This window comes from Rhineura floridana, chromosome 5, assembly GCF_030035675.1.
Source record: "Rhineura floridana isolate rRhiFlo1 chromosome 5, rRhiFlo1.hap2, whole genome shotgun sequence".
In the NCBI taxonomy this organism is placed as follows: domain Eukaryota; kingdom Metazoa; phylum Chordata; class Lepidosauria; order Squamata; family Rhineuridae; genus Rhineura; species Rhineura floridana.
Genome location: NC_084484.1, coordinates 139,577,968 through 139,595,415, shown reverse-complemented (window position 1 = coordinate 139,595,415; position 17,448 = coordinate 139,577,968). Strand labels below are relative to the sequence as shown.

The window sequence follows — 17,448 nt, the reverse complement described above, 5'->3', positions numbered from 1 at the left end:
GCTATAGACTTTCTTTCAATCTTTCCTGGCCTGAGAGACCAAGTTTGCAGCGGTAAGCCATTGTGTAGAGCCATCTGGGTAAACCTGCCTTTGTCCTTTTTAGCATGACTTTGCAATGTTTGTAAGCGTTGGTTACACTGACAATCTCTCTCTATTTTTATCATCATGCTACCAAACCATTTCAAGTGTTGTCTTAGAAACTAGAGACAGAAGCTGTATGCAGAGTATTTGTTCATATTCATTTGTATTTGGCACTTTTCCATATTTATTTCCCCACTTCTGAGACATGCTAAGACAAACACAAGTCTGAGATATGCACAAGCCTTCTCCCTGCACGCACAGCCCCTTCAGTCCTCCACAGTCCATGGAAGTCTCAGATTAACCACAGTTTCCTGGTTCAGCTGAACTGGAAAACCATAGCTTCCAGTTTTGGAACAAACTAGGATATTAAACCATGGCTTGGACTTGGTTTAACATCCTGGCTAAAGCTGACAACTGTAGTTTTCCAGTTCAGATGAAAAGTTAAAGCATCCTGAAACGTGCACCCATTATATACTATGCAAACTAAACTGTAGCTTATTTTCCTGAAACATGGCTTGAGGTGTTACTTTCGAACGTGTAAACCATGGTGAAGAACTGGTCGCAAACCAGGATGTGAAAGTTGGGTTGCAAACTATATCCTGTGTTAGCCATGGTTAAGTGTTGCATTTGTGGCAGATTGTGGTGAAGGACTATAGTTTTTGTCTCTGATTTTGGCAAGAAGATCTTTCTGGTGTTTTCCTGTGCGCATCTTTCAGGGCTTAGCACAGCAAGTTAAATTGTACATTTTGGATCTTAGGCAGACTTGTGGCAACAAACTATGACTACTAACCATCCATGGCTAGGCATTGTCTACACCAAACCCATGAAGGAGCCTGAAGAGAGAGAGTGTGTGTGTTGGGTTGGGTGGGGAGCTGCTAAGGAACTTTGTATTAAAAAACTTAGTTATTATTTATTATTATTATTTGTTAAACTTTTATACTGCCCGACTAGCAGAGCTCTCTGAGCGGTGAACAACAAAAATACTAAGATACACAATATAATACAATAAAAACATATAACAATAAAACAGTCTAAAATCAATTACAACAAATGAAAAATCAATAGCTTAAGTTAAAATGCATTGGGGAAAGAGGAAGGTTTTAACTTGGCGCCGAAAGGATAGCAGTGTCGGCGCCAAGCGTACCTCCTCGGGGAGACTGTTCCACAGTTCGGGGGCCACCACTGAGAAGGCCCTAGATCTTGTCACCACCCTCCGGGTCTCTCTATGAGTCGGAACCCGGAGTTATATAGGAGGCTAAAGAGATGCTTTTAACTGCTGCAAGCAAAAATGCATTTATGACCAGAGGCTGCTGTTTATAAACAATACTCTGAATACCAAATCATGTGACCCATACTGGAGATGGTTTAGTTGTAAGACATACCATAATCATACCTGTCTATCACACCGCCCATTTCATGTAAACATTGTCAGTGTTACTGATGCTTATTGTCTGAAGTTACTAACGAGCACTCCAAATCTTGCTTTATTTGGATAGCACATTTGTTTGTTTCTCATTTAACAATTCCCTTTCCCAGCTACTGTCTACTTTTAATGTCTTTATGTTCCAAGAAAATAAAAACCTTAAGATCTGCTTTCAGGGATGGAGAAACCTTTCTCCCCGTTCCACTCCTCTTGACAGTATTTCAGCTTATTCTGTTAGTCATTTCAATAACAGAATGTAAATGTGTGCATAATCGTACTTGTTTCCAAATACAGAACATAGGAAAATGTAAATGAAGCATATTAAACCCTATCATTTTTTAGATAATGTGTAACAAGTTTGAAACATGTGATTCCTTATACATCCCATTCATTATCTACACCCAGTTATATTTTTAGTAACTCGACTAAAGATCATCAAGCATCAAGGGAAATATTGAATAGAGGAAATGTCATCATTATTACTGTACCTGCTGAGGCTGTTGTGCTGTCCCATGAGAAGAACTCCTCAAATATGAGTCTTAAGTCAAACTAATATTTTATTCTCAGTTTTCCATCCTACCAAAGCTGTGCTGTGGGTGTTTTAAAAAAGAAAAACTGAGCCAATAGCATGGCTAAATATTTAAAGAGATGCCTCTGACTTCCAGCACAAGTTCTTTGACTTGTTAGAGAGGAGTGTGTTCTCTGCGGTGTAATGTGAGAGCAGCTGCAGCTGGTTCTCCAAGCTGGACTACACAAATGTGTAATACACTTCAGCCCATTAGATAGCCTTGTTTCCTGCTTTCACTAATTCAGTGTGGCTTCTTTTGGCCACTCTCTGCTTTCTCACGGTTGGCAGCCTTCATCTGGAATTCTTTGGCTGCGCACACAGGTTCACATTTTTTTGCTGTTGCATGCTGCTGTGGGAAATATCTTGGTGTCATCCTAGTTGTTTTTCATTTTCATTCTTTTTTAACGTGTCGGATTTTTTCTCTCTCCCTCTCCCTATGATCTTCCCTTGCCAACAGACATGTGAGCAGCAGCGACAGAGTAGGAAAACCTTACCGCGGTGTGAAACCAGTTTTCAGCATTGGAGATGAAGAAGAATATGATACTGGTATAGTAGAGAATGCTTCTATCTGAAATGCACTTTAAATAAATTCCATGTCCCAATTTGTAGCTTAATCAAGGGACATATTACCAAAGAGATGTTCCAACTACTGCCTGAACTCACTCTGCGATCTGTTGAGTTCAATGCACTTGTCACTGTGCCAAAATAGAATCCTTTTAACCTTATGATAAAGGTTTCTTTCTGTAGGGTGAAGTTTGCTGAGGGCATCTGCAACGTACCCCAGACACATTGCCAAGAATTCTAGGGCACATGCTCATTTATTAATTAAATTATTTATTTATTAAATTTATATCCCACCCTTCCTCCCAGTAGTGCCCATGTGGGACACTGACTAGACCTGTTGCGCTTTACTATTGCTTCACTTGAAGTGAGAGCACAACCTACCAGAATCACAGCCAATACTTTGCTGCGTATTTGGCAAATATCTGTAGTGATGGGGAAGCTTGTCTGCTATTACTGACTCCCTCACTGACAACTCCCTGATAAGTTTCCAAGGATTCCACTGCTTAATTGGTTTGTAATCCATTAGGAGCTCAGAGAAATCAGGATTTTGTTACTGGCTGTGCAGTAGTGAGGGAATTGCTCCAGACTTCCCACATGGAGAGGGCTGTATCAACCAGTGCATGCCAAATAGGGGGGGAAATGATATTGACATCAGAGCAGTGAAAAGAAAGAGGAGAGGGTATCGAATGGCCCTTGGTTCTCTCATTATCTTAAATAGGACATGGCTTTTGTGAACAAAGAAAAATCCATCTTTGTCAATTCAAATAGTGAATTTGTGAGGCCAGCAGTTTGAACATTTTGATCGCAAAACAAAATATGTGATCTACAATCACTGAGGAATGAGAGCTGCCTGGTCTGTATTTGAAGCTGTTTTTACAATCAAACTCCACTAGTGCTGGAACTCTTCAGTTGCATTGATCAATTTATTATTTAGGACAATGTATTGCAATGTATTATTTAGGACAAGTAGGACACAAAAATAGGATGGAAAAATTGGATAAGGAAATTGCTTCTTGGAGGCGGGGCAGAGTAATTCCACTGCTCTGCTGCTACTAAATAAATGCCAAATGTGGTGATATGGCAGAAGAGTTAACAGGCTTTGCTCTTAATATCCTGTTGTGCAAATAATGTTGATTTTTAAATTGTGAAATGTCTGTCGTAAATTTGTTCACTTTATAATTATGCTTACTTATTTAATATCATAATAAATATAACTGAATTCCTTCCTCCACCTAGGGAAGCAACATTTAATTGATTAAAACAATTGAATTGCTCCCAATTGATTAGGCAAGCAGATTTTTAGAAATATGTATTTTTATTGGGTTTTATGCATATACAAAGAATAAAAGTAACAAATAACAAACACTCATAACTTGTGATCTCAACGCGGAATTGAAACTCTGGATGTTTTTTACGTTACATGGTAGAACTTTATTGTATTTGCTAAGAGTGAGAACCTTCCCCAACAGCTCTCTGCAGTATCCTTAGAAGTTTAGGCTACATGATTAGGTACCCATGGGACAAAATTGTATGCATATAGTTGGTAGTTGTCCTCTGTTTCTTGTTTTGTTATTGGTGTGTGTTTTGTATTTGTTACTTTTGTTTTCTTTGTACATTCAGGCAGCCCGATCTTTAAACAGATATATTGTTTTTAAGACTAAAAACTGTAGATGGTAAGCCCCATGTTAAGAGGCATTCTTTCTTTAATGTCTGTTCTGTGGATAGCTGCTATGACACGTGCATAATTAAAAACAAAGAAAATATGCATCTTGCTTCAGAAACACTGTTTTTAACCACATGTAAGTATTATACAAATTTAATCAATAGACCATTGGGGACACACACACCCTATCTGCAGACAGAAGAGAATCCATCAGCAGAACAGGGAAGCAAGAAAAGTTTGGTGATTCCCCCCTCCCTCAGAATCTGCTCCAGAGGATTAGAGGTCTCCCTCCTCATTCCTCTGACAAATTACCTTCTGTCAATGGACAGTCACCATTGGATACCATCCTAAATTCCTTGATTAATTGATTAAAACTTGTTTAATTTTGTTGCAGCCCTGCTGCTAACATGAACAATGACTTTAATAATAGCAAATAATTAGTTTAAACAGAATACAAAAGTAATATAATTGGGGCAAAATGGCCTATTTTTGACACTGCAGCATTAACCATTAACGTTAATTTTCAGAACAACATCTCTGAACTGCTTTTAAGGCTAACATTTTTTCAGGCTTGGACAAAACATCTTTTTAAAAAGGCAAACACAAGCATGGAAGTGTGAGAATTCAGTTATGTGATAGATACAGGATTAGATCCAGATTTTGACATGCTTAGAGTAGACCCACTGAAATTAATGTGACTTAAGTGAATAATGACAAGCTTGACATTGATTTTAATCAACATAATCTAGCATAAAAACCAACCCACTGTTTTTAAGCTCAGTGATGTACTGTACTCTTCATTTTAGAAATTTCAAATAAGAGCATGGAAATTATTTTTCAAATTATTTGGTAGCATTTTAAAAGCTTGGGACTATGGTCTGTCCATTTAACATCACTCCTTTCTTTTGTAAACAGATGAAATTGATAGCTCCTCAATGTCAGATGATGACCGAAAAGAGATTGTCAACATCCAGACCTGGATAAATAAACCAGATATAAAGTATCATTTCACCTGTGATGAGGTGAAAGAAAGTGGGCATATGTTTCCTAGGTATTGATGGATTGATAATTATATGCTGATTTTTTTCTTATTATAAAAAGTACCTAAGTATATATGATAAAGATAGATCAGTATTGACAGCTGTTGCCTTTTAGATGCCAGAGAATTTTGTAGATTCATGTACTCATCTTTTGCAAGGTGACTCTTTCTGGTCATCTCACTGTGAAGAACTGCATGATGCTCATCTTGAAAATGAGTCCAACATACAAGCCAAATTCACTAGGAAGTGAGTCCCATTGATCTCAGTGGCACTTGCATCACAGTAAGCATGCTTAAGTTTGGTTTTCACCTTCTTGAAAAAAAGCTAAACATTGAGTTAGAAAGCTGCCTTATACCAAGAGATCATTGGTCCATCTACCTCTGTATTGTCTACACTGACAGGCAGTGGCTGTCTAGGATTTCAGGCAGATAATCTTTCCAATCCCTATCTGGAGATGCTGAGGATTGTATCTAGGACCTTCTGAATGCAAAGCAGATGCTCTACCACTGAGTTATAGACCTTCCCCAAGTTTTCTATGAATGGAGCAGGCTGGAGGGGAGGGGAAGGAGATGCAGGGGGGAGGCGAAGGGAGGGAGAGGGAAGGGGCAAGAGGGGATAGGAGGGAGGAGGAGGGGAGGGCAGGTTTGATCATTTGCATGCTTTTTGAGTTCAGTGGGGTTTACTCCTGTGCAATCATACTTGGGAAAGGTGAAACTAACCTGGGGGAGGGGTGTGGGGAGGAGGAGGGCAGGAAGGGGAGGGGAGGAGATTGGGTGGGTGGGCACTGGGCAGAGGGGAAGCCCCTTTCCTTCCCAAAAGGAAAACATTGTGAACAGTATCATTCTTTTTCAGGGTTTCCCCCAAGTTTTTATTCGACAGCAGGTACATGTAGTCTCCCAACCAAATTTAAACCAAAGCTGTCCCTGGCCACATCCACACCAGTCATGGGTTCTCTCAAAGAATCCTGGGAAGTGTAGTTAGTGAAAGAGTTGCTAGGAGATGCCCTTTTCCCCTCACAGAGCTTCAATCAGAGTGGTTGACTGTTAAACCACTCTGGTCACTGGAGCTCTGTCAGGGGAATAGGAGTCTCCTCTCAGCACCCTTCACAGACTACACTTTCCAGGATTCTGTGGGGGAAGCCATGACTGTCTAAAGTGAAATAAAGGTCTGGTGTGGATGTGGCCTCCTGATTAGGCAAGCCCAGCAGCTGTGAGTTTGGCTTTTAGAACACTGACAGTTGGTTCTTACTGAGCATGCCCGACATTATCATTGAGTTCAGTGCTAAATTTCTTAAATTAATTAAAAATCAGCCAGGCATTTTTAAAAATTTTAAACTTCAGAAGATGAAGGTCAGAGTATGGGGCAAGGTCCGTAATAGGATTACAGGTACTCTGTGAACATGACTGATTTTTAATTAATTTCAACAAATTATGAGACCACTGACAGAAAAAAGTCCATCAGGGGTCTGATTTTTCTCTCTCTCTTTTTAGACTTTGAACTCTTGATTCTCTGTGTTTCGTGTATTGCCATGAAAATTTAGAGGGTTGTTAAGCAAGTGTTTCTGAGTTCAGGACTATAAGTTTTGTAAGATCTTATTTTGAAATGAGTTTATGGGAAGCATCAGAATGGCATGGGGGTATTTTCAATGTAACATTGCAGAATGAGAAATATCCATGCTGACTATAGTATACAGCCACTCTTGTGGCTGTATAATACTTCAGGAAATTTGTACTGTTGCTTATTTTCTTCTATTTTTTCCCATCCCTGGGTTATATCCTGTGGATGCATGCAACTGATTTCTGTTTGTACAGTGGGACTTCTCCTTTTCCTCTTGACTGCAGTCCTTTGCACATTTGCAAATTCTGCTCCAGGAGGTTGGGGCAAATTTGGGGGGGGGGTGCAGGGGTTTGCAGGGAAGAGGAGAGGAAGGTGAAGTCCTATTGCGCAAGAGGATGTCTGCTTGCTCAGTGTTGGATTCTAGCCTCTCTATTTCTGACCAAAATCTCTTTTCTGATTAACTTTTCTTTTTGCTTTTTTCACAGTCATCTTCTAGTAACTGCAACACACATGTATTGTTTGAGGGAAATTCCCTCCCGAAAGGGATTTGCGTACATACAGTCTCGCCAGGCATTAAACTCTGTTGTTAAAATCACATCCAAGAAAAAACATCCAGAATTAATAACCTTCAAGTATGGAAATAGCACCACTTCGGGTATAGAGATTTTGGCAGTTGAGAGGTAAGATGGTGGTGGTGGTAGTTTTGCTCTGGATCCTTCTACACATGACACTTTCCAGTCAATTACAATGCTCTTTTTTCTGAGATCAGCCATGATGTTTAGGAAATGTAAATAGCATGGTACAGGCAATGAGCCACTCCTAGCATTCCATGCCAGATATGTGCTCTGAAAGGTTATTTTGCCTTTTTTTTACTTAAAATGCCTCTATGTTTCTCAGCCATATTAGACCAACCTCAGTGTACAAACTATTATTCCATAGTTAGTAGTCATCATGATGGAGAAACTTGAGTGCTCCATCTGCATATGTGCTGGCTTTTTGTAAGATTTAGCAGCTTCTCTCATCAAAGGTCCCAAACTTCCCAAGTTTTTTTTTAAGTGGAGATAAGGCACCAGAGGTGCTGAAAGATCAACTCACAGAGCAATATAAGACACATACTGGAAGTTGTTTCTTCTCAGCAGGCTCCTTGCCAAACTATTTGAGGGTTTTTCTGTGAGGATCTGGGACCTGCTGCAAGGGTGACAATTCCAGCATATTCATGTGCCTTTGGATTTTAGTCAGCTTTTCCAGGTTTCACTTCCTGCATTTAATTTACTTGAAACAGTTTTCACTTATTTATGCCCCGTTAGTGATAAGTCCAAAGAAACTGTAGTAATCTGAAGATACAAGTTCCTTTTAATTTTCTCTCTTACAACGTTGGCGTATGTTTGCTGTTTAAAATATATGAAATATCCTGAGGCTTGATACAAAGGTGTTGGAGTGTCCAAGTGAAGTACTTCAGACCAATTGTGACTGGAATTTTACCTTCCTTTATCTTGCAAGACATTAACATGATTTTTGTCCAGTTGGTATGAATCACAAAATAGCCACTAGCAGCAATTGCACACTGTTCCATTGTGGAGAACTTGCACTTCCATTGCCTGGACTGCCACGTTCAGCAAACAAAGGTAAATGAAAATGGGGAGGAGGAGACCCATGTATGCTATCTTCAGCTCTTTGGAGGAAAGGCGGGATATAAATTAAATAAATAAATAAAATAACTTTCAGTCTCTGTGACTTTTAGGCCAATTAGTTTTCTGGAAACATTAAAGCCTGTGCAAATTACCATGTTTATTATTTGACCATTATTGCTGCAAACATTACACAATTACTAGTTCATATGAAACAGCTGTCTCCAATGGGACAGAGTTGTTATTTCTCACCTAATGCAATGGGTTGGATCCAAGGAACTGTGAGCATGCAGAAAATACCTGTTAGTGATGTTGTTCTCCAAACACTTCGACAAGCTTTTGCATGGCTACTATATATTTTGGAAAGTTGTCTGTGCAATTAGACATCTCTTAAGATGTCCTAAGCAAATTTTTTATAATGGTTTCTGAGATCAAGGAACAATTTTTCATCAATGATTGGATGCCATTTGGAATCAAGATGGTGGACTGAACCTTTCAAAACTGCCTTGAGTTTAACCACTGATTTTAAAAATGTGCTGGTTTTTTGGGTTTTTTAGAATTCCTGAGCAACGCCAGGTATGAGGCTGTTAGTACTGTTATAAGTAAGTTCTTTAGCAGTTTTCCTGTTTTGACTCGCTTAAGAAGAACATCACCTTCGGACATACACAGTGAACATGAACCATCCATTTTTCAGTACATGAACAGCGATTCCATGAGTAAAGGATTCCTTTGGATTTAACCCATTATCTGTCAGTAAGATTAAGAAATGATGAAGTAAAATCTACCAGTTGTGTGAATTACACAGTCATTTACATAAGGATGTTCTAGGTGCTTGGGCTATTATAGTTATGTTGCACATAGCATATAAAAGCTGGAAACAAGATTAGCATGGCTATTTGAAGAAACTTTAATCATTATGAAAAAATATTTTAATCCTGTTGTTTTATTTAATTTATTTATTTATTACATTTATATACCGCCCCATAGCCGAAGCTCTCTGGGTGGTTTACAGGAATTAAAAACAATAAAAACAAATACACAAATTTTAAAACACAAAAAATTTTTTTAAAACACACCAAATATCTGCATTCTTTGATTAACAGTGATATGTTCAGTATGTCAATAAATGGTCTTTCTCTTTCCATTTCTTAAGGTACTTAATTCCAAATGCAGGTGATGCTACCAAAGCCATAAAACAACAGATTATGAAAGTTCTGGATGCTCTGGAAAGCTAATAAGAAAAGTTGTTTTTCAATTATAACAGAAAATGACAACCAAGATTCTGTATATGGACCTAAAATGACTGTTTGCCAGTTGAATACTAACCTAAGAGGACATTTTCAGTTTACTGATGGAAGTGCCTGAGTAGCAGGCTTAAAATAGGGGTAAATTATACATTTTGAAGAGATTTTTAAGTATTTTTCTTTGACACCCTTGGATTTGCAAAAGTTGTTTTATTATAAAGGTCAGGTATTTTTCAAGTAGGTTTAGAGGAGCTTACCTGTTCTTAAGAAGAAGGTTTGATCTATTTGAACAATTGTATTGAAGCCACACAGCACTTCTAAGATCATAGGAAAGTATTTGAAATCTGTTAGTTCCTAATATTACAAATTGAAAAGTAGCAATTTTTTTAAAACCCTAAGCACTGAGTATTTAGTTTGATCTGCTGGGTGAAATATCAACGAGTTACAACAATACTTAGGATAGGAACTAGAACTAGGAAAAACTGGGACCCAACAAAAAAGAATATTGTAGTCCACCAAAGTAGGTGTCTCTGTAACTGATTTCCGAAGTCTTCTGTGTGCTATCAGGTTAAAAAAAAAGTGGTTAAATTATTAAACTTGAAATAGGACATTGGATGCAATGAAAAGTCTATATTCACAAGTATGTGGTTGGGTTGTTATGAAAGCTAAGCTTCTATTGGGCTACGGTCAGCATCAGGGTGAAAGTTGAAACCAGAGTTCATGCTTCATGTGATGGAATACAGAAGCTGGCTGCAATGATGGGGATACAAACATAATTGTTGGGCTGTTTTTTTTCAGAAACTGTCTGGCGCAGGCTGAAGATGTATTGCATGCAAGTGAAGCAAAATGATCAGAGCTACATATTTGCGATGATTTTTATGTATGACATGTCATTTTTTTCTTTAAGATGTGTTGGGCTGAGTTTTTGAAATAATGTCTTCAGTGCTTGAGAATTAAAAAGATTTTGCTGCAAATCTGTAGCTTTCACATATTGACCAAATGTTTAAGAGGGACTCGAATGCACTTCGCATCCTGGAGCAAGTTCCATACATGTTGATGTGAAAGCCTGCAAGACTATTTGGAATGAAGTTTCAGGGGTTCCTAATGTGCTGTGTCAAAAACAGCAGCTGAACATCTGCAAGTCCATAAAGTTCTATTGCTGTATCATCACAAAATAAATTAAGCTGACCTTTATAACAGTCAGCTTTTTAAAGTTATGTTCTCAGTAGAAATCAAGTTATGGCACCTTAATCCTGAAACTCCCATTTTTAAAAAATATTTACACAAACACCACCGAAATAAGAAGTAATTGAAGATGCGTTGCATGAACTGCACCTCTGCCAATCCTCCTGTATTTATAATTCTGCCCCAGAGCTGTCATATTGTTTTTCCCCTTCTAGTCTCCTTAAAAACAAAATTAAATCTCCTGAAGAGCCTCCAGTTTGTGCCTACTTCAATTTTTTCCCATAATGTTAATGTAAAGATGTTTGTGTTACTGTTTATAAACTGCAATTGTAAATAAATCGGTACTATTTGAACACGTGTGGGCGAAAAATATTTGCTCCAACCATGTCATTTCTGTGGATTTAAATGTTTTATGGCGCTTTTTTAAATGCACTGAATTGTTTTTTTTGTAACTGTCGACAAAAGCAAAAATGAAGAAGGATGGATCCAGATTTTCCTTGAATAGAAGGATTCCTTCTGTTTGTGGAAAGGACTTCAATTTCAGTGAGGCTCCCACTGGAGGAAAGTAGAGGCAGTTTTCCCTGGATGCCAGTCCATCACATGGGTAGTAGTCTGTCGTCTGGTCCAAGGACAGGAAATGCGCTGATGTTTGCAGTCTGAGGGGGGCGTCGCTGGCCTGCAGACCCCAGTTCATTTCCTGTCCTGGTCCAAAGCAGAGAACTACTCTCCAAGTGAGTTCTTTCCTAGGCGTTAAATTCCCTTTTATTTAGGGGCAACGGGGATGGAGATTCTTCCCCCCTTTTTAGCCTTTTTTAGCCCCTTTAAGCCTTAAGGATTTTTCCTTTTTTATAAGTTATTTAAAGTTTTTGGCGTGAACGGGTGCCATTTTGTTGGGCTCCACTGAGGCAGCGTGTGTGGGAGCCTGACCCAGCCTGGCCTTACCGGCCTTTGCTGCCTCGCTTCTCTGCGGCCCTACCGGGGCAGAGCAGCGGCAGCCCCCTCTCCTGCAGCGGTGCTCCCTGTTGCGGCTGCAGCCGCTGTTGGGGAGCAGCTGGCAGCGGGACCTGCTCTTCGCTGAGGCTGCAGTCCTTGCCTGGGACCTGCCGGCCAGGGATCCACGCAGGTCACGACTTCCCTCCGGCGGCATCAGCCACTCAGTAGCAACCCGACAATCAGCTGGCCAGCAGGTCCTTCGCACCCCGCTGGTACTAGGTGGCCCAGCGGGGCCAGCACAGCCGCACAGACCATGCAGCCGGGCAGCGGGTCCTGCATGACTGCACGCAGCCTGCTCTGCCTTCCGGTCCACTGGCAGGCAGCCGCTCAATGGGACCGCTGCTTCCGCCCCTCCCCCAGCCTTCAGCTGGCTGGCGGACCACCGCAACCACTTCCCATTTGGGGAACAGGGAAGGAATAGGTTGCTCAGCCTGCAGCGCCCCCTCGTGGTCAAAAATAATAAGAAGAATTCAAGTCAGTTTTTTGTATAATGTAGCTCCACCTCATACCAATCACGGTAGTGAGCAGAGCAGATCTTGTTTATACCTGGGATCCTAAGCCTCCACAAGCCTTTGACCAACAGTCAGTTTTTTATGCTACCACCCCATACCAATTGTGGTACTGGGCAGAGTAGGCCTGGACTGGCACTCAGCTGTTACGCTACCACCCCATACCAGTTGCGGTACTGGGCAGAACGAACCATTGCCAGCGTTCAGACATTATATTAAATTGAAGCTCAATCCAGACAAGACTGAGATGCTGTTAGTAAATGGATCCCCTGACCAGTTGGATGTTCGACCTGTTCTGGATGAGGTTACACTCCCCCTGAAGGAGCAGGTGCGCAGCTTGGGAGTCCTTCTGGACCCGTCCTTGTCACTTGAGGCACAGGTGGCCTCGGTGGCACGGAGTGCTTTTTACCAACTTAGGCTGGTGGCCCAGCTACGCCCGTATCTGGACAGGGAACATCTTGCTTCAGTTGTCCATGCTCTGGTAACCTCAAGATTGGACTACTGCAACGCACTATACGTGGGGCTGCCCTTGAAGACAGTTCGGAAACTGCAGCTTGTGCAGAATGCAGAGGCCAGATTAATAACCGGGACCAAGCGGTCGGAACATGTGACACCGATTCTGGCCCGCTTGCACTGGCTGCCTATATGTTTCCGGACCCGATTCAAGGTGCTGGTTTTAACCTATAAAGCCTTACACTGCGCGGGCCCACAATACCTGATGGAACGTCTCTCCCGATATGAACCTACCCGTACACTGCACTCAACATCGAAGGCCCTCCTCCAGGTGCCTACTCAGAAAGACGCCCGGAAGGCGACTACAAGAAAGAGGGCCTTCTCGGTAGCGGCCCCCGAACTATGGAACACCCTTCCTGACGAGGTACGCCTGGCACCTACTTTACTATCTTTTCGGCGCCAGGTGAAAACCTTCCTCTTTGCCCAGGCATTTTAATATTTTTAGTATTTTAGTATTTGTATTTAATGTCTATAAAGATAGTTATATGTTCCATCTTTTTTTTCTTTCTAATTCTGATTTGTATTTAATATGGGTTTATTAGGTTAATCTTACTTTTGTTGTATGTTTAAACTGTTGATTTGATGATTAGGTGCTTTTGAATTGAATGTAAATATATATTTTTATTTGATGTACACCGCCCAGAGAGCCTTGTTATGGGCGGTATAAAAATTGAATTAAATAAATAAATAAAAATAATATGCTACCACCCCATACCAATTGCGGTACTGGGCAAAGCAAGCCTTGACTGGCACTCAGATGTCATGCTACCACCCCATACCAATCGCAGTACAGGGCAGAGCAAGCCTTGGCTGGCACTCAAACATAATGCTGCCACCCCTTACCAACTGCAGTACCGGGCAGAGCAGAAAGGGACTCACCACAGTGGTCAGCGAGTCCAAGGGACCCTCTAGTCAGCCCTCCAGCAGAGCTAGATACATGGGGCAGCAGGAGCAGACACAGGTCCTAGTGCCCGAGACAGCCCATAACCTCAGGGCCCGTTAGGGCCAGGGTCAGGCAACGTACCCAATGTAGAGCCCTCAGATGGCGAATCTAGTGGCCTGTCCCAGCAAACAGCTTGCTCAACGCTCTTGTCAAGCCATTCTACTTCGAGCTGGGGCTGGCGTCTGGATTTTAAGGAGGATTTCATAGAGAAGTTTAGGGAGGCCGACTTCCGGGAAGGGTGACTTCGCTTGTGCCTGCTTTTGAGACGGGCTCCCGCCTCAAAAGAAGCTTATTCAGATATAAATCAGTCAGAACATTTTTTTTTTTGACTGATGAAATTTCTCCCGGGCAGGGAGAAACCTAGAGATCAACCTCAAAAGCCTGTTTTTGTTGGGAGGACTGGATTTCATTAATTTATGAGAAAAGGTCCAGCCAGCAATGCCGGACGGACTTCCGAACAAGCTCTATCTGTTTAATGCGATACGTTTATCTTTTCTTCAAAGAGAAAACAGACTAACAGGCAAGCACCCTTCTTTCTATTATTGTTTTTACTTGGTTTAAATTGTTGCAGCAAAAAGAGATTTGTCAATTTAATCAGCTTTAAAGAGCTTCTGGGTGAGTTATAACTCTTCTCTGTTATTCACGAAATTAACAGCTTATCTCTGTTTCTATTGCAAAAAGCTGTCCTGGAAGTGCATTCTAAAGATATACACAGAAGAGGGATTTCTATTCTGAGGAACATTATATTGATTTTGACGAATCTGCTTCTTCACGACGACGCTAACTGTTTTGATGCTGGGAACTAAATTTGTTTTGTATTCTTGAACATAGAGAGATAAGGCAGGCTGCTCTGTTTATACTGTGATGTCATCAAGCCTGGAATATTAACCCAATTGTTGCTGAAATAAGAAGTGGTTCTTCTTTATTTTTGTTTTGCTTTGTTTTCGTGGTTTTAAAAAATGGCAATCAAGAAAGTGGCTGAGAATCTGGAAGTAATTATGTTTCAGAAAATAATGGATGAGATTGAGATAACGAAACGAACCCTGCGACAGGGCAGTAAGGAGCTGAAAATTGAACTGAGCAAAATGACGCAGGAGCTTAAAGAAATAGGGGATCCTGTGAGAGAGGAGAATGAGATCAGAGATGAGAAAAGAAAAAATAAAGGGAAGATACAAGCCCTGGAGATTGGAACAAATGTGGAATTGGAAAAAGATCTGGAGTTTATGGATATTAGAAATAAAATCTACTGTTTGGAATTTAACGTTATCTCTGAAGAAATTAATGAAGGTATTAGAGATAAAGTTATCAATGGCTTGGATAATCTTCTGGACTGGAATGACGTGATGGAGCTTGATATAGAGAAAATCTATGGAACTAACAGCAGCCATGTGACAATGGAAAAACTCTCAAGAGATGAACCAGTGCATTTTGTAAAAAAGAAGAACAGAGATATGACTTTACAACAATATTTCAGCAACTTATTCAGAATTGATGGCAAGAAAATATTTGGGAGAGAGGAAATTCCCATCAGACTCTTATTATATGACTATGGCTATGACAGCAAGATTATTACGGAATACTGATAATGGAAGATTGGACACTGAAATTACTGGACTTAACAGGACTATTGAAGATGGAAGATGGAATTAATAGGGATAATGGAATAATGGCTATTGAAATTATTGGACCTAACAGATTTTGATGAGATGGATTAATTGATATGTTTATTTGGACTATGGTTATGACAATAAGATTATTATTATTAACGAGATGGATTAATCGACATGTTTATTTGGAGAAAAATTGATAGATATATTTCTTAAAGAATTGAAACCTCTCTTTGACTTTTTGTGGAAAGAATAAAGTAATGTTTATGAGATTTGATGATTAATTAAGATAACTACTGGAGGAAAGTGATTTTATAATATAATTTAAGAGACAGGATTGTTATATATTGTAGACCTATAACTGATTTGATCTGCGACAAATGGGAAGTCAACATTTTATTTTTTTGTTTAATCATTTTTGTTTTGTTTTGTTTTTTGTCTTTGAATGTTTTATGATTTTGTTTTGTATGTTTTATGAAAATTTGAATAAAAATTATTGTAAAAAAAAAAAAAGAAGTTTAGGGAGGCCTTCTTTAGCTCCATGGCTAGCAGCTTCGACTCTCTTCAAGCCACAGTCTCTACCCGCTCCTCCGAGTCGATTTCTTCCAGGGGCGCAAAAGGCTAGGAGCAAGTCTCATCGCATGACGGAGCCTCTCCCTTATCCAGAGGAGGAGGGGGAGTTGTCCCCAAGTCCCTTTGACGCATTGAGAGGCAGGGTCCGCGAGGACCAACCACAAGACCATGACCTCCCATCGGATGAGTTGGAGCACTGACTCTGAGCACCAGAAGCCTGACCCTCTTCTGCAGCGCCTCTTCAAGCCTTCTGACTACCCCCCGCTCTTGAGGAGAGTCAGGACTACCTTGGGTGTGGAAAGCCTGGGGGTTGATAAGGCTGCTACTATGGGCATAGATCCAGAACGGGCTTCACCCTGTCTCACAACTCCCATTCCAGCTCTGGTCCGCAGGTCTGCCCTGGCGGAATGGAACAATCCCTTGCAGTCCTGTAGAAGGAGGACCCTGGCTGACAAGTTATACGTCATTGAAGTTGATGTCATGGAGTTTCTTCAGATCCCAACAGTGGACACTCCAGGGCTGGGCCTCGTCTCTAGATCCGTTCTCCCTAAAGGGGAGACACAGCTAAGAAACCCTATGGAGCGCTAGCTGGACTATGCCTTGGAAGCGGGCTCACAAGGCCGTCGCCATTGCCTTCAGAGCCTCTAGCACTGCATCAACCTTCGCCAGGGCCTCCTTGGTCTGGCTGGACAAACAACTGGACAACCTTGAGCAGGACCCAGAGCGCACTAAGAAGATGCTGTTAAAGCTTCATAGAGCAGCATCCTTCATCGCAGATGCCACAATGGGCTCCTCTCAATCCACGGCCAGATCCATGCCAGCCGACATCGTGGCACAGCGCACTGTCTGGATCAAGCATTGGGAGGCTGACAACACAGCCAGGGCCAATCTTGCTACTAGGCCTTTTGCTGGAGGCAAGCTGTTCGGCGATGAGATGCTCAAGGAAGTGCTCATGGACCCCAAGGAAAGGAGAAAGCCATACATGGCGACTGCGAAGGCAGGCGCTTCCAGAGTAAATATGCCTCCTACAACTCTTTCCAGTCCGTTCGAGCCTCTAGACAATCCCCAGGAGGTAGAGACTACGAATCCTCCTGCTACTCATGGGCTACAACTACAACACTACAACACCAAGCAGCGTCCAGCTCAGGGAGGCCGCTCAGACTACACAGCCGCTGCCCCCAAGCGTGGCGGTCGGGCCCATCATCAATGACGCCTAACACATTGGGGGCCATCTGCTATGCTTTGACCCCACATGGGAGGACATTGGGGCGGACGCCTGGGTCCTCAACACAGTCACCAGAGGTTATTCATTAGAATTCTCCCACCCACCACGTCACAGATACATTCCCTCCAGGCT

At 41.3% G+C, this 17,448-nt stretch overlaps 2 protein-coding genes across 3 annotated transcripts in view; both read left to right on the top strand.

Moving 5' to 3' along the window:
- The window catches only part of TBC1D23 (TBC1 domain family member 23), a 63,897-nt gene extending 52,591 nt beyond the window's left edge, over window positions 1–11,306 (top strand). Inside the window, exons 15-19 of one of the 2 annotated variants that reach the window (XM_061628227.1) lie at window positions 8–52; window positions 2,530–2,618; window positions 5,215–5,350; window positions 7,382–7,576; window positions 9,678–11,306. In XM_061628227.1, the coding sequence (XP_061484211.1) occupies window positions 8–52; window positions 2,530–2,618; window positions 5,215–5,350; window positions 7,382–7,576; window positions 9,678–9,759 (547 nt within the window). In that variant the 3' untranslated portion in view covers window positions 9,760–11,306. The remainder of the gene's footprint in view (window positions 1–7; window positions 53–2,529; window positions 2,619–5,214; window positions 5,351–7,381; window positions 7,577–9,677) is intronic. The other variant, XM_061628229.1, reaches the window with a different exon arrangement.
- Window positions 11,307–12,882: 1,576 nt separating this feature from the next.
- Window positions 12,883–15,702, top strand: LOC133385365 (uncharacterized). Its single transcript, XM_061628231.1, has 2 exons — window positions 12,883–13,332; window positions 14,593–15,702. Exon 2 carries the CDS (start codon window positions 14,871–14,873, stop codon window positions 15,492–15,494), a length of 624 nt encoding a protein of 207 aa, XP_061484215.1. The 5' UTR covers window positions 12,883–13,332; window positions 14,593–14,870; the 3' UTR covers window positions 15,495–15,702.
- Window positions 15,703–17,448: the final 1,746 nt, after the last annotated feature.

What these genes read in the sequence shown, in the direction of transcription:
- LOC133385365 (XM_061628231.1), top strand. Translation starts at nt 14,871, where the DNA reads ATGGCAATCAAGAAAGTGGCTGAGAATCTGGAAGTAATTATGTTTCAG.